Source organism: Ambystoma mexicanum, chromosome 14 (assembly GCF_040938575.1).
Source record: "Ambystoma mexicanum isolate Mex_15411 chromosome 14, UKY_AmexF1_1, whole genome shotgun sequence".
In the NCBI taxonomy this organism is placed as follows: Eukaryota; Metazoa; Chordata; class Amphibia; order Caudata; family Ambystomatidae; genus Ambystoma; species Ambystoma mexicanum.
In genome coordinates this window covers 619,668,350-619,682,757 of record NC_090940.1, presented here as the reverse complement: position 1 = coordinate 619,682,757, position 14,408 = coordinate 619,668,350, and the positions used below count along the sequence as shown (strand labels likewise).

Sequence of the window (14,408 nt, the reverse complement as noted above, 5' to 3'; positions counted from 1 at the left end):
CTTCATTGACAACAATCTGGAGAATTAACCGGGGTGTGTTTTATCTTAAACGATTAGATACTAATACAAACACATTTGACACATTTTTTCGTCTATGATCAGGAATGAGAGTAACAAAACAGACGTATTTAAGAGATTTGAAATAGAAATACTTGACTTTTTTAATAATGTTGATTTTAAAATAAAAAAACCTTTTATCTTGTCACCTTCTGTTGGAGAATGATAAAGTAAAGTGAAGTACTGGGATAGAGATTCAGTTATCCAGCAATTATCATCTAAAAGAAAATCCACTGATTACGTCAATCAGGGTCTCTGTTTCCCGCCCCCTCATGTAAAAGTAAAAACATTTGTGATTTTATATTGCGTTTAAGATTGAACCAACTACCCACTCAATACGTCTTGGATGCGTGGAAGGGTATCGGCTGAGTAGACTATGTAACAGGAAAGTAGAAACCATCCGACATATGTTAACCACCTGTTCTCAATCACGTGTGAGCGATACAGCTGGCTATAGCTCGTTTGCACATGAGTTGGAGGACTTGGATGCTAACCAATTTGGGAGCACGATTTTTGCAGAGGAGCCGATGATCATTTTTACAGCCGCATATTGTATATTATAAAAGAGATTGGGCCTCATCACGGGTCCGGTGGTAATGCTACTGGTGCTACTGGCAGGTTTTGCCGCCGGACCTGTAATATTTTACTGGCGCATGACTTCCTGGTGCCACCAGCTCATTACGAGTCTGGCGGCACGGCAATCAGGTGCGGGCAAATTGTAAGTCCCCATTCCCATCGGACTCTATGGGAGTGGGGACACGGAAGCACGGGCACCGTTAGCAATGGTGCCGCTGCTTCCATGAAGTCTGCCTGCCGCAGCACCGGCAGGGTCAGACCTGTCGGGCACAGCGACCCCAGCAGGCAGACTCAGAGCTTGCCGGTCCGGAAAGGCTATTTTGAGACGCCTTGAGGCTTGGGTGGAGGATGTAGGAGCCATGAATCACTTATAAGCTGGATTTCAGAAGGGCACGAGCACGGTGGACCAGTGCCTGAGGTTATGCCTGATTTGTGATCAATATTTTGTCTTGAGAAAAATTCCCATTTATGCCGTTTTTATAGATCTAAAGACGGCTTTCGATACAGGTCCAAGAATTACGCTATGGACGATTCTGATGGAACTGGGCATCCCGAAAGAGCTGCTGCGTGCCATTGGGTGGCTACATGTGAGGAATGGTGCTAGGATCCGGTACGGCGTTGATGGGGCAATGTCGAAAGCAGTGAAAATCGAGATGGAGTACGCCAGGCCTGTATCCTGTCCCCTCTACTATTTTGTGTGTTTATAAGCTGGGTACTCACAGACCTCATGAAAGCCCTCATGGACGCACCATTGTTGGCATCTGACAGAGTCCCAATTTTGATGTTTGCTGACAACGCAGTCCTACTTTCATTGGCGCCTGTGGGACTGTGCACGCCGTCTGGACATTTTCGCAAGCTTTTGTCAGGTAAATGGCTTAACAATCAACATCCAGAAGACTGAGGCCAAGGTCCTTAGAGGAAATAGGGTTAAAAAACAGCCTAGAGTCACTCTTTCCCTGGGGGATGCTCTGATTAGGGTCTACATGATTATTGCGTCGCTGAAAATCTCGAATCCGAAAACTCTGAATTCACATAGATCACCCCCGCCCGCAATACCCCTCCCGTCCGCCCCTTTACCTCTAAATCGTACCTGCAGTGGCGCACTTCCCTTTCCCGCGACACCTTCCCTGCGATGTGAGTTCCGTCTCCCCATCCGCCGCAGGGGCCGCATTTCTTTCTTTTTTTTTACTTTCATTTTTCCCTGCATTCCTGATTATGGAAGCGAGGACACCCCCGCAAACCCCCGAATTCCCAAAATGCTGAATGCAATTTTTATGCGCATTCGCCATGGTAAAAAATAACTAGTTCCCATAATGTCGACCAAGGGGCGTGGGGGCTGTGGGGATGCCCCCCGCTCCGCTTGTTTGACATTATGGGAATAAGTTATTTTTTTTACCATGGCGAATATGCATAAAAGTACATTCAGTGTCTTTGTTCTCGACATTTTTGGCATAAACGCTCTGATTGAACAGGTCCGCACGTATCATTATCTAAGTTTAAGAATAAAATAGGACTGTACCTGGAATGAGCAGTCGGAGAAAGCCGGGCTGACTCTAACCGGATATAGTGGCTTCAGAGCGAAATTCACCAGTGCACGCAGCGGTGGGGCCGTGAGCGTGCCCTAAAGGCATGCAATGCTTAGGTGCGGCAGGCAGCCCTCTATAGCGCCGAGCTGTGGGGCTGGACTATAGAAAATGCATTCCCGGAGAGCCTGCTGGGCCTACCCACTTCCGCAGCGAACCTTGAGATCGGCCTTGAATTAGACTTACAGCCTTTTGGAAAAGCTTGCAGGGCAAAACCATTGCATAATATACTTTGCAATGCCTGTTTGATTTCCCCCTCCTACCTTTCTTGCAGTGTATGAGTTATGCAATGCCTGTTTGATTTCCTCCTCCTACCTTTCTTGCATTGTATGAGTTATGCAATGCCTGTTTGATCCCCCCTACCTTTCTTGCATTGTGTGAGTTATGCAATGCTGTTTGATTTCCTCCTCCTCCCTTTCTTGTGTTGTGTGAGTTATGCAATGCCTTTTGATTTCCCCCTCCTACCTTTCTTGCAGTGTGTGAGTTATGCAATGCCTGTTTGATTTCCTCCTCCTACCTTTCTTGCACTGTGTGAGTTATGCAATGCCTGTTTGATCCCCCCTACCTTTCTTGCATTGTGTGAGCTATGCAATGCTGTTTGATTTCCTCCTCCTCCCTTTCTTGTGTTGTGTGAGTTATGCAATGCCAGCTTGATTTCCCCCTCCAAACCTTTCTTGTAGTGTGTGAGTTATGCAATGCCTTTTTGATTTCCCCCTCCTACCTTTCTTGCAGTGTGTGAGTTATGAAATGCCTTTTTAATTTCCCCCTCCTACCTTTCTTGCAGTGAGGTAGTTATGCAATGCCTTTTTAATTTCCCCCTCCTACCTTTCTTGCAGTGAGTGAGTTATGTAATGCCTGTTTGATCCCCCCTACCTTTCTTGCATTGTGTGAGCTATGCAATGCTGTTTGATTTCCTCCTCCTCCCTTTCTTGTGTTGTGTGAGTTATGCAATGCCAGCTTGATTTCCCCCTCCAAACCTTTCTTGCATTGTGTGAGTTATGCAATGCCCGTCTGATTCCCCCTCCTACCTTTCTTGCATTGAGTGAGTTATGCAATGCCTTTTTAATTTCCCCCTCCTACCTTTCTTGCAGTGAGTGAGGTATGCAATGCCTTTTTGATTTCCCCCTCCTACCTTTCTTGCAGTGAGTGAGTTATGCAAAGCCTTTTTGATTTCCCCCTCCTACCTTTCTTGCAGTGAGTGAGTTATGCAATGCCTTTTTAATTTCCCCCTCCTACCTTTCTTGCAGTGAGTTATGCAATGCCTTTTTAATTTCCCCCTCCTACCTTTCTTGCAGTGAGTTATGCAATGCCTTTTTGATTTCCCCCTACCTTTCTTGCATTGTGTGAATTATGCAATGCCTTTTTGATTTCCCCCTCCTACCTTTCTTGCAGTGAGTGAGTTATGCAATGCCTTTTTAATTTCCCCCTCCTACCTTTCTTGCAGTGAGTGAGTTATGCAATGCCTTTTTGATTTCCCCCTCCTACCTTTCTTGCAGTGAGTGAGTTATGCAATGCCTTTTTAATTTCCCCCTCCTACCTTTCTTGCAGTGAGTGAGTTATGCAATGCCTTTTTGATTTCCCCCTCCTACCTTTCTTGCAGTGAGTGAGTTATGTAATGCCTTTTTGATTTCCCCCTCCTACCTTTCTTGCAGTGAGTGAGTTATGCAATGCCTTTTTAATTTCCCCCTCCTACTTTTCTTGCAGTGAGTGAGTTGTGCAATGCCTGTTTGATTTCCTCGTCCAACTTTTCTTGCAGTGTGTGAGTTATGCAATGCCTGTTTGATTTCCTCGTCCAGCTTTTCTTGCACTGTATGAGTTATGCCCAAAGTGCGAGCTCATGATTGTAGCATGGGCCTTTTTTTGGCCAAAGTGGGAAGGTTCCATAAGTCAATACACTTGTTTTAACCAATATTACTAAGAACATTTTTTTAATGCATTATTTGCAACATATTTTATCAAAAAATTGCACTCAGTCTGTTCTGGATAGTAAGAAATTGTAATGTGTGGTTGTGGCCCCTTTTCCATTGGTATCTGGACTGCATTGTATTCCCCACTCCGACCCTGGACGCATAAACGTATATGTTGGCACTTTTTACAAGGATTCTCAATTTAGGGGGGTGTCGAAGCACGCGTCCAATTGGATATCTACTTGTATCCGCTTCTAATCAGCATCTGGCAATATTTGGTGGCTGTCATGTTCTCATGAAAATGTTAGAACCAATTCAGTGTCTACGGTGCCGTTCTGTGTAGAGGACGCCAGGTGGCAGTGTTGCGCCACATTGCGAACTACGGCTCCCCGTCGATTCCTTTTAATTTCCAGATATCGGGCAAAGTTGGAGTTCCGGGAAATAGGAGTAGCAAATAACAGCTCTCTCATGTGGGTACCAGAGAAGAGACCTGGTGGCTTTATCACGAGGTTCCGCTGTAGAGGTTCTTACGGTTCAAAAATAAAACAAAACTTAAAAAATGAGGGATCATGCGATTGTCCCTCCGTGGAGGGCTGGTTTTAGGCCCGTGGCGCCACATTAACCCACTTTTCACGCCAGCTTGGGGGGAGTCTTTCAAGGGATCCTCTGGTCGGTGATGTGTGCCCTGCTCTCCTGCTGGCACTGGGCGCACCAGCGGGGTGCTTGTTTATTACAATAGTGCGCGGATGCTAGCCGCGCTCCATTGGAGTGAATAACGCCTGCTCCTGCATGGGAGCTGGGAGTTAAGCACTTTATTAAATAGAGCGCCGCTGCTGGTTTTGCGGTGTTACTCTATTTAGTAGAGCAACAAAAAAAGTGTGCCCCCCCACGCAGGGACCCAGGAGCGGGGGTGCCAGGCCAAATTTTGTTGGCCCGCCCAGGCACTGCCAAACATAATCCCGGCCCTGCCTTCGTGCAAGATGGATAGCCAGTCCTGCATACTGGGCCAATATATGTGGGAGGGTGGACGGGATCTGGAAGCACACGAGCACGGCGCCGCGCAAAAATAAATGATGCTTTTATTTGTTTTAGCTTTGGACATTTTTTCAAGGGATCATTTCAGGTCTGGAGCTCCCAGAAGACTAACCCAATATATTCTGAGAAATATAGTCTCTTGGTTGAGAGTATTTAGCAACACGAAGGTTGGAAAGTGTATATTCCAGCTGCAGGTCTGCCAGACGCTCCACACAGAGCATCTTGGGGGATACCATTTCTAAATGCACATGCTGTGATATGATAAGTCATTTATAACGCGCCTGTACACGAGTGACATGACATCAGGAAGGTTGGAAAGTGCAGGTGCTGGGCTTCTAGTAGCTCTGCAAAGTGTCGCGTCTCAGATTCAGACTCCCGCTACATAGTACCCAACATGGCAGTTCCAGGTCAGTATCCAAGCACACTTAGTCCAGCTTGGGAAAGGCAGTTTCTGGCTGCAGGGTTTCCATGCATCACAGTACAAGGTACATTAAGACATCCATAGTCTTGCTTTGTGTCTTCCAGTAGCTCAGCATAGTGCATCTTGGGAAGTGCAGTTTCTGGCTGAATGGTTTCAAGCATCAGTGCATAAGGAAGGGTGGAAGGGGACTATTCCTGTTCCAGGTCTTCCAGCGGATCAGCATTGCATAGTGCAGCTTGCATGATGTCATTCCTGGCTCAATCTTGGGCCACAATGTAGCATTTGGGAGATTGAGAAATGCAGTTTCCTGTTTCAGGAATGCCATTGGCTCGCCCCAGTGCATGGTTGGAGATGTAGTGTGTTTATCCTGTGCATACAATAGCACGCGTTACTGATAAGGAGGAGATATATCCCACGTGACTCGGTCTGCAACCTTTGGCTCGCAAGATGTTCTGGACTACAACCTCAATCAGCCCTAACCAGTGTAGCCAATAGTGAGGGATCATGGGAGTTATCAACCAAAACATCTAGAGAGCCAAACGTTGCAGAACCCTGCCCTGTGACTACGCGTCTGCCGCCAACGAAGCCCCTCACAGCTCTGCCTGTAAGCCCAGCAACATTGGCTTAAGGCAGGCGCGCCCCACCTTTGATCTTACTAGGCTGTAGTCCTCCCCAGCCCTCACAATTCTACTCGGGCGCAGAACAGACCTCACTCACCGGGAGAGCTGTCCAGCGTCGGACTGGGGCATACACTTGTCTCGGGCACCAACGAAAAAGCAGCCCACAGTTGCAAATGGGAACTGATTCCTTTTGTGATACCAAAGGGGACGTTTTTGATAAAATGTGATGCAAATTGTACATTTTAAAGAACATTTATTCAGCAACACTGGTCAAAATGATTAGCCATATAGTGAAGTAACTCATCAAACTGGCCAACATTGGCCAAAAAAGAGCCCCACTTTGACCCAAAAAAACTGTCCCACACCAGCATTTTGCATTTTTGGTTCGGCCATGAGCCTATTGCCCTATAACCCAGTCCGAGCCTGGAGCTATCACGAGCAGATGGTGGTCAGTGCCTTCAAAGTCCTGCCAATGACAGTGTAGCACATTTCGTTGTTATGCTCTCCGCTTTATTTATTTATTTATTTATTTAAGATTTGTAAAGCGCTAAGTAAGGCCCAAAAGGGCGACTAGGCGCTGCAGAAATGTTTTGGCAATTGAAACTGTGATGGGACATTTCCAAATGAAAGTCCCCACACAGCTGCAGCTACCCTCAAAATCTGTGCCTGCTTCCAAGACCATTAAAAGGCACACCCTTTATAGTGTAAGAGATGGACTATAATAACTGAGTGCTGAGAAGCAATCAGCCACGTGCTAAGGAATGGCAATGTCAGCACTTGCGTGGCAGGTGAGAGCTCGGGGCGGACAAGAGTGGCCAGCTCCACTTCTCAGCAGTCCTCCAGTGCCTGGTTTCCTACGTGAGGTGGGGTGGGGGAGTGTCAGCTTTTAACATCTAGGCGTCGGCGGAAGAGTCTCACCAGAAGGCGTGTAAAGAAGCTAGGGCCCTAAAAGCAGTGCAAGCACATAGAGTCACAAAATAAAGCCAGTTTCTTATTAATGCTTAATGTATAACCATGATGTCTACTAGTTTGACATGTGAAAAAGGGTTTTGCATTCTGGGACTTGTAGTCTGCCGTTCGGTATGTGAAAAATAAAGCTACAATGACACTCTTTTGGCTTACCATGTTGCTAAAAGGATGTTTAGGCTTTACATTTGGTCAGGCTGTTTTAGGTGAGTTGGGTACTTTGCAGGTAAATTCTATAAGACCGCATTATTATTGCAGTTCTTGAAATCCAAAATGTAACTTCTCGTGCTAACTAGAGCTTGAAAGAGTTGTGGTGAAGAGCCTAAATTGCAGAGTGAGTCAAAATCCCAGCTTCACCACTAAACAAAGTGTATGATCCTGGGCAAATCAGTGGGAAATAATGGCCCTTAACCGCAGGAAATGGCATCCTTGGAAGTGATTAAGTACACATTATTCGAGAAAAGCCTCTCCTATGGTGGGGCAGATGTAATCAGGGGTGGACTGGGAACTAAAAGAGGCCCTGGAAATAATGACTGGGGACCACAAGAGGCCCTGGAAATAATTATCAAAGTGGCCCCATATGACACATTTTCAGCAAGCCCAGTGCTTTCCTATGAGAAAATGTGGAAATAACACAGAAAAGAGGCCCCAGGTGCAGAGACCTACCAGGAGTTCCCTACAGGCCAGTCCACCCCTGCTCAGGGTGCAGAGGCCCACCGGGAAATCTCCAGAGTTCCCTACAGGCCAGTCCACCCCTGCTCAGGGTGCAGAGGCCCACCAGGAAATCCCCAGAGTTCCCTACAGGCCAGTCCACCCCTGCTCAGGGTGCAGAGGCCCACCAGGAAATCTCCAGAGTTCCCTACAGGCCAGTCCACCCCTGCTCAGGGTGCAGAGGCCCACCAGGAACCCTGGATGTAATGCTTTTAGGGACAGGATGATGTCCCCTTGTGCTCCTCTCTTGGCGGCCCACAAAGCTCTCGCCTCGAACTGTGTTATTGTATCAGAGTCCCTTATCAGGAGATTGACTGAAGGAGTGTGGCGCGAGGTGTATTGACGCACGATTTTAGTAGTGAGGAGTTAGTTGAGGGATGTGGGGTGGGGGCTGGTGAGGAAAGGGGGAGTGAGGGTGTTGTTGCTTCCTTGCTCGTGAATCAAATGAATTTCCCACAGATGGTAGTGCCAAGACTGTCGTAAGTTAGTCCACGTTTCTGGCGCAACGTTTTTAGTTGGTTGCTATTATTTTCCTTTTCTTTCAAAGTGGCTGGTTGAAAAGCCAAGTCTTGCGCTGCTTCCTGAAAGTCAAGAGCTTCTCCGCCAGGCGGAGAGGTTTGGGTAGGATGCTCCAGAGTTTTGTGGCCAGAATAGAATAAGAGGATCCTGCTTGGCGTTTCTTGTTGAAGCTGGTGACTAGTGCCAGTGCAGCATTGCTGGACCCAAGTGTTCTGGAGGTAGTGCAGTGTTGAAAGTTACTTCCGAAGGAGGAAGGGCCCCATTCGTGCTATGAACGATGGGCGATGCACAAGGTTTTGAAATGAACCCTTTTTTTGATGGGCAGCCAGTGGAGAATGCCTGATATGCTATTGGAAATGTCCTCGTGAGGTAATATGGGAGTCTGAGATACACAGTGTTTGCATAGTCTAGGTTCTAGGTCAACTGGTCGAATCTAAATGGTCGACAGGACAAATGATCGAATTTTTTGTTTGTTTTTGTTTACCTTTTTTTTTTTTGGGGGGGGGTCCCCCCTAACCACCCTTTTTTTTGCTAAAAAAACCTTTTTTTCCCTAAACGAAAACCTAAAAAATATATATAACTAAAAAAAGAATTTGATCATTTGTCCTGTCATTTGACTAGTCTCCACTGGGTAGCATTCGAGAAATGACGGCATGGCCCTGTGGGTGAATGTTAGATGAAGCGTACCACGCGCAGCTGGGAGAAACATGCGAGACCGAAGGTTGATGGCAGAAAGGCTGTGAATACATGTGTACTGGCAATTGCTCTGGGCAACGCTCCAGACCATCGCTTCTCAGCACGCAGAGATATCACGGCTGGGGGCCTTCATTTGCAGCACAAGCCCCCCAGGCTTGTTTTGGCCTCGCTCGCAGGCAGGAGGGACGTGACACCGCAGTCTGGACTGAACTGCTCCCAGGCCTGATTTGCACGTGACTTTCCCCTTTCTGTAAGGGCATGGCAGGCTGAAAAGCGACGCCAGCTTAAGGACTGTTGAACGTGGGCTTCTTATTGCTGCCCGCTTACAGTGAGCAATGAATGATGAACACACAAAGCAGACAGGACATGGAGACAAGAAGCCTGTGGGCAACCAACGTACCTTCCAAAGTGTAGTTCCGGGTCAGCAGGTTCTTTGACTGCAAAGAGAAGACAACAAAAAAAGTCACATTCCAGACCAAGCTGTTATTACCGGAAAATATAAATGGATTATAGAAACATACTTTAATGGGATACTCAGACCACAGGCCCACCCATTCTTCCAGTTCCTTTCAAGACACATAGCCTAGATAGTCTCCAGCTTTACTTTGACTACTTAAGTACTAATAATCACTAGGTCGTCAATCACTCATAGCAATACCAGTTTTTATATAACTCTAGCTCACCCGAGGGCATCAAAGCGCTTTATCTGCTAGCTCACCCGAGGGCATCAAAGCGCTTTATATAGTGCTAGCTCACCTGAGGGCATCAAAGCACGGTAATAAGAGTGGGTATCCTTACCCACCGCGTGGTACTTAATTTATTGAGCTCGGAAGGCTGAGGTGGCCCTGCTGGGATTCAAACCTGCATCAGCAGGCTACACACAGATGTCAGAAACAAGCGCCCAGCTAGCTGTGCTATCTGAACGCATTCGAGAAGCTATGAGAACACTGGGTAAGTAACTTGGCTCTTATCTACGTTGAGCTCATTTCTCTTTCTATTTTGTGCTATTTTTTTTTTATAAATGTGTTTATTGTATGTGTTTTTATTGATAGAAAATATGTTTCAACCAGAAAACCCTTGCAAAAGGAACAACAGTTACTCCAGGGAAATCCTGCAGTGCAATAGAGGGGAAAGGGGTGAGTAACTGACCAGCTGATGGCCAGTGATATTGATTAATGAATTGCTCTCGTTGCCCTCATGAAATGCCACTAAAAGGAGCCTCAGTATTCCAATCTTCCAGAAGCTTCTGGAGTAATTGTGTAAGGTAGGACCTCTTTGGATGGCCGTGTGGGCGGTCGTTTCATGTAAAGACAGAAGGCTTAAACCCTTGCTGGCCTGGGCAGAGATTCTCGACTTGCTAAGCAGTCATGGTTCGAGATTTACACAAAGGAAATCGTGCTATTCGTTTTGCAAACAGCATTCAACTAGTGGACACGCAAAGTATACAGAAAACATTTACGGTTTCATCAGGAGTTTGGCGGTGTGAGAAAGAAAGTGGCAGTAAATTGGTGGTAGGTCTGCTACTGCCGCTCTGCAGAAACCCTCTTCCACCCCAAATTCCAAGTTTGGAAATGTGGTGTTATCTCCTCCATAAGAGAAATTGCTGCAAGCAGAATGACTATGGACTCCAGAAATGGGGATTCACACGGCCATTCTGCCACTTGCAATCATGTGGTTTAAGCCTGATTACAAGGGCGGGAGCTGTAGTGGGGTTTGATGGTAGCTCCAGGGGAATTACCACCAAACTGGTAAAGAGGTCTTTAGTACCCCGTGACATGACCTGTACAGGGTCCAGAGGCCAAGCACAATGTTGCCCAGTGGGGCGCAGTTCATTATTGCATGTGCTCAATCACATGGCAGTGCCATATGATGCATGGGAGCACCATATGATCTAGGAGCAGTCACCAGCAGTCAGCAGCTCTCTCCCTGCCATGGCAGCACTGTATTATTGAGGACCACTTCCCAGCAGCCACCAACTCTGACCCAGCCATGGGAGCACTGTATGACTGAAGAGCACTTCCCAGCAGCCACCGACTCTGACCCAGCCATGGAAGCACTGTATCATTGAGGACCACTTCCCAGCAGCCACCGACTCTGACCCAGCCATGGGAGCACTGTATGATTGAGGACCACTTCTCAGCAGCCACCGACTCTGACCCAGCCATGGGAGCACTGTATGACTGAAGACCACTTTCCAGCAGCCACCGACTCTGACCCTGCCATGGAAGCACTGTACTATTGAGGACTACTTCCCAGCAGCCACCGACTCTGGCCCATCCATGGGAGCACTGTATGATTGAGGACCACTTCCCAGCAGCCACCGACTCTGGTCCATCCATGGGAGCACTGTGTGATTGAGGACTACTTCCCAGCAGCCACCGACTCTGACCCAGCCATGGGAGCACTGTATGATTGAGGACCACTTACCAGCAGCCACCGACTCTTACCCATCCATGGGAGCACTGTATGATTGAGGACCACTTCCCAGCAGCCACCGACTCTGGCCCATCCATGGGAGCACTGTATGATTGAGGACCACTTCCCAGCAGCCGCCGACTCTGACCCATCCATGGGAGCACTGTATGACTGAAGACCACTTCCCAGCAGCCACAGACTCTGACCCATCCATGGATGCACTGTATCATTGAGGAACACTTCTCAGCAGCCACCGACTCTGACCCAGCCATGGAAGCACTGTATGACTGAGGACCACTACCCAGAAGCCACCAACTCGGACCCAGCCATGGAAGCACTGTATGATTGAGGACCACTTCCCAGCAGCCACCAACTCTGGCCCATCCATGGGAGCACTGTATTATTGAGGACCACTTCTCAGCAGCAACCGACTCTGACCCAGCCATGGGAGTAATGTATGATTGAGGACTACTTCCCAGCAGCCACTGACTCTGACCCAGCCATGGAAGCACTGTATGACTGAGGACCACTACCCAGAAACCACAGACTCTGGCCCATCCATGGGAGCACTGTATGATTGAGGACCACTTCCCAGCAGCCACCAACTCTGACCCAGCCACGGAAGCACTGTATTATTGAGGACCACTTCCCAGCAGCCACTGTCTCTGACCCAGCCATGGAAGCACTGTATGATTCAGGACCACTCCCCAGCAGTCAGCTACTCTCCTCCAGCCAGCCATGGGAGAGCCATATGATTGAGGACCACTCCCCAGCAGTCAGCTACTGTTCTCCAGCCAGCCATGGGAGAGACATATGATTGGGGACCACTCCCCAGCACTAAGCTACTCTCCTCCAGCCAGCCATGGGAGAGCCATATGATTGAGGACCACTCCCCAGCAGTCAGCTACTCTTCTCCAGCCATGAAAGTGCCAAATAATTGAGGACCACTTCCCAGTAGTTGGCTAGTCTCTCCTAGCCATGGGAGAGCCAAATGATTGAGGGCCATTCACCAGTAGGCTACTCTCTCCGACCCATGGGAGTATTATGATTGAGGATCACTCACCAGCAGTAAGTCTCTCTATCACAGTCATTGGATCACCATATGATTGAGGACCACTCCCCAGCAGTCAGCTACTCTCCTCCAGCCAGCCATGGGAGAGCCATATGATTCAGGACCACTCCCGAGCAGACAGCCACTCTCCACCAGCAAAGGGGAGGGTCATATATTTGTGAACCACTCCCCAGTAGTTGGCTACTCTCCCCCAGCCATGAGAGTGGCATTTTATTGAAGATCACTCCCCAACAGTCAGCCACTCTCCACCAGCAAAGGGGGTGAGGGGGTCATATGATTGTGAACCACTCCCTTTTCCCATTAATGGTGGCACCCAGGGGGAGGCCCTCCTGGCCCCCTTCTACTCTTCCAAGGTTATCATTGACATCTACCTGAATGGCACCATCTTGGTCCAAGGCCATCAGGCCAACCTCCTCCTCTTTGATAGATGCTTCCCACGCCTCATCAATTTCCTTTCATCTCCCGCCGTCCCGTCTTCCCCTTCCTCTGCTTCCTTGCCACCCCCTCTGCCTCTCCCCTGGCTACCTTACCCTCTCCTCCTTCCTCTCTCGCCCCCCCTCGGCCTCCTTCTACACCTCCGCAGGGCGTACCTCTGATCTGTACCCCTCTCCGGAAGTCCTTCAAGGATGGAAACCTTCTCCATATCGCCACTCTCAACTCTCGCTCAGCCGTCAAACACTCTTCTGACATCTGCCACCTCCTGGAAGAACTTGACCTCAATGTCCTTGGTCTCACTGAGACATGGTTCACGGCCAGCTCTGTCACAAACATTGACACCCTCCTCCCAGACGGCTACAAGATCCTCTTTCAACCCAGATCCACCCGGTCCAGACGGAGTGTAGCCCTGATCTTCCCAGAGTGGATTCCCACCTCTGTCTTTCCTATGCATACCTACTCCTCATTCGAATGCCTTGTCTGCAGGCTTTTCCTCACCTGGCAAATCCATTAGCATGGCTACTATCTATCGGGCACCCGGTCAGATCACCTCCTTCCTCTCTGAGTGGGCGGACCTCTCCTCCTCCCTCCTGGCCTCAACCACTCAACTCCTCCTTCTTGGTGACCTCAATATCCATTCGGATGCTCCCTGTTACTCCTCTGGACTGTTTTGTGACATTCTCTCTCCCTTTCTGTCCTCCCCTTTGGCCTGACTCATTCTGCAGGGCACATGCTTGATATTTTAACCTCCTCAGACCTTCCTCTCTCCCATCTGGCCAACTCACATCCTGACACAGCGCTTTCTATGCTCTACTCATCTATCTCTGATACTCTGGATTTTCTTGCCCCTGCCATGAGGATCCGCTTGAAGCCCAAAGCCAAGTGCAACCCTTGGTATGACTCCATCCTAGCTACCCTTAAACGTGAGTGTAGGGTGGCTGAGAGGAAATGGCGGGCTCTTGTACATCCTCTGACAACCAGGCCTGACAATACCGGCTCCTTGTCCGAACTAAGAAGAGAGCCCACATCCAAGCCCACGTCTCGGCGACATCTAACAACTCAGCTGAACTCTTTAAAATCTGCAAGGAGCTGGCCAACCCTGCTACACTCTTTACCTCTCCAGTCGCCTCCCAGGCCCTCACCTCTCATTTCATCTAAAAAAAAAAGGACAGCCTGTCCACTCTTCCCCCTTCTCTGTCTGCTAACTCTGGCCCCCCTGCAGCCACCCCCCCCTCCTTCTTTCCTCTGTTCTCCTCTGACAAGGTTTCTAGACAAGTCCAATCTATGAATGTCTCATCAAAACAGGTTCTTCCCTGTTCATCTAAAACAATCAAGGACCACATTGACACCCTCGCTCCAGCCTTGGCCGACTTCTGCAACCTCTCATTCACCTCT

The 14,408-nt window shown here is 48.6% G+C and overlaps 1 protein-coding gene across 1 annotated transcript in view; it reads right to left on the bottom strand.

The window, feature by feature from the left end:
- The window catches only part of PGF (placental growth factor), a 148,387-nt gene that overhangs the window by 90,132 nt on the left and 43,847 nt on the right, over nucleotides 1–14,408 (bottom strand). The window contains exon 2 of the mRNA XM_069638065.1: nucleotides 9,492–9,528. Coding sequence (XP_069494166.1) covers nucleotides 9,492–9,528 — 37 coding nt within the window. The remainder of the gene's footprint in view (nucleotides 1–9,491; nucleotides 9,529–14,408) is intronic.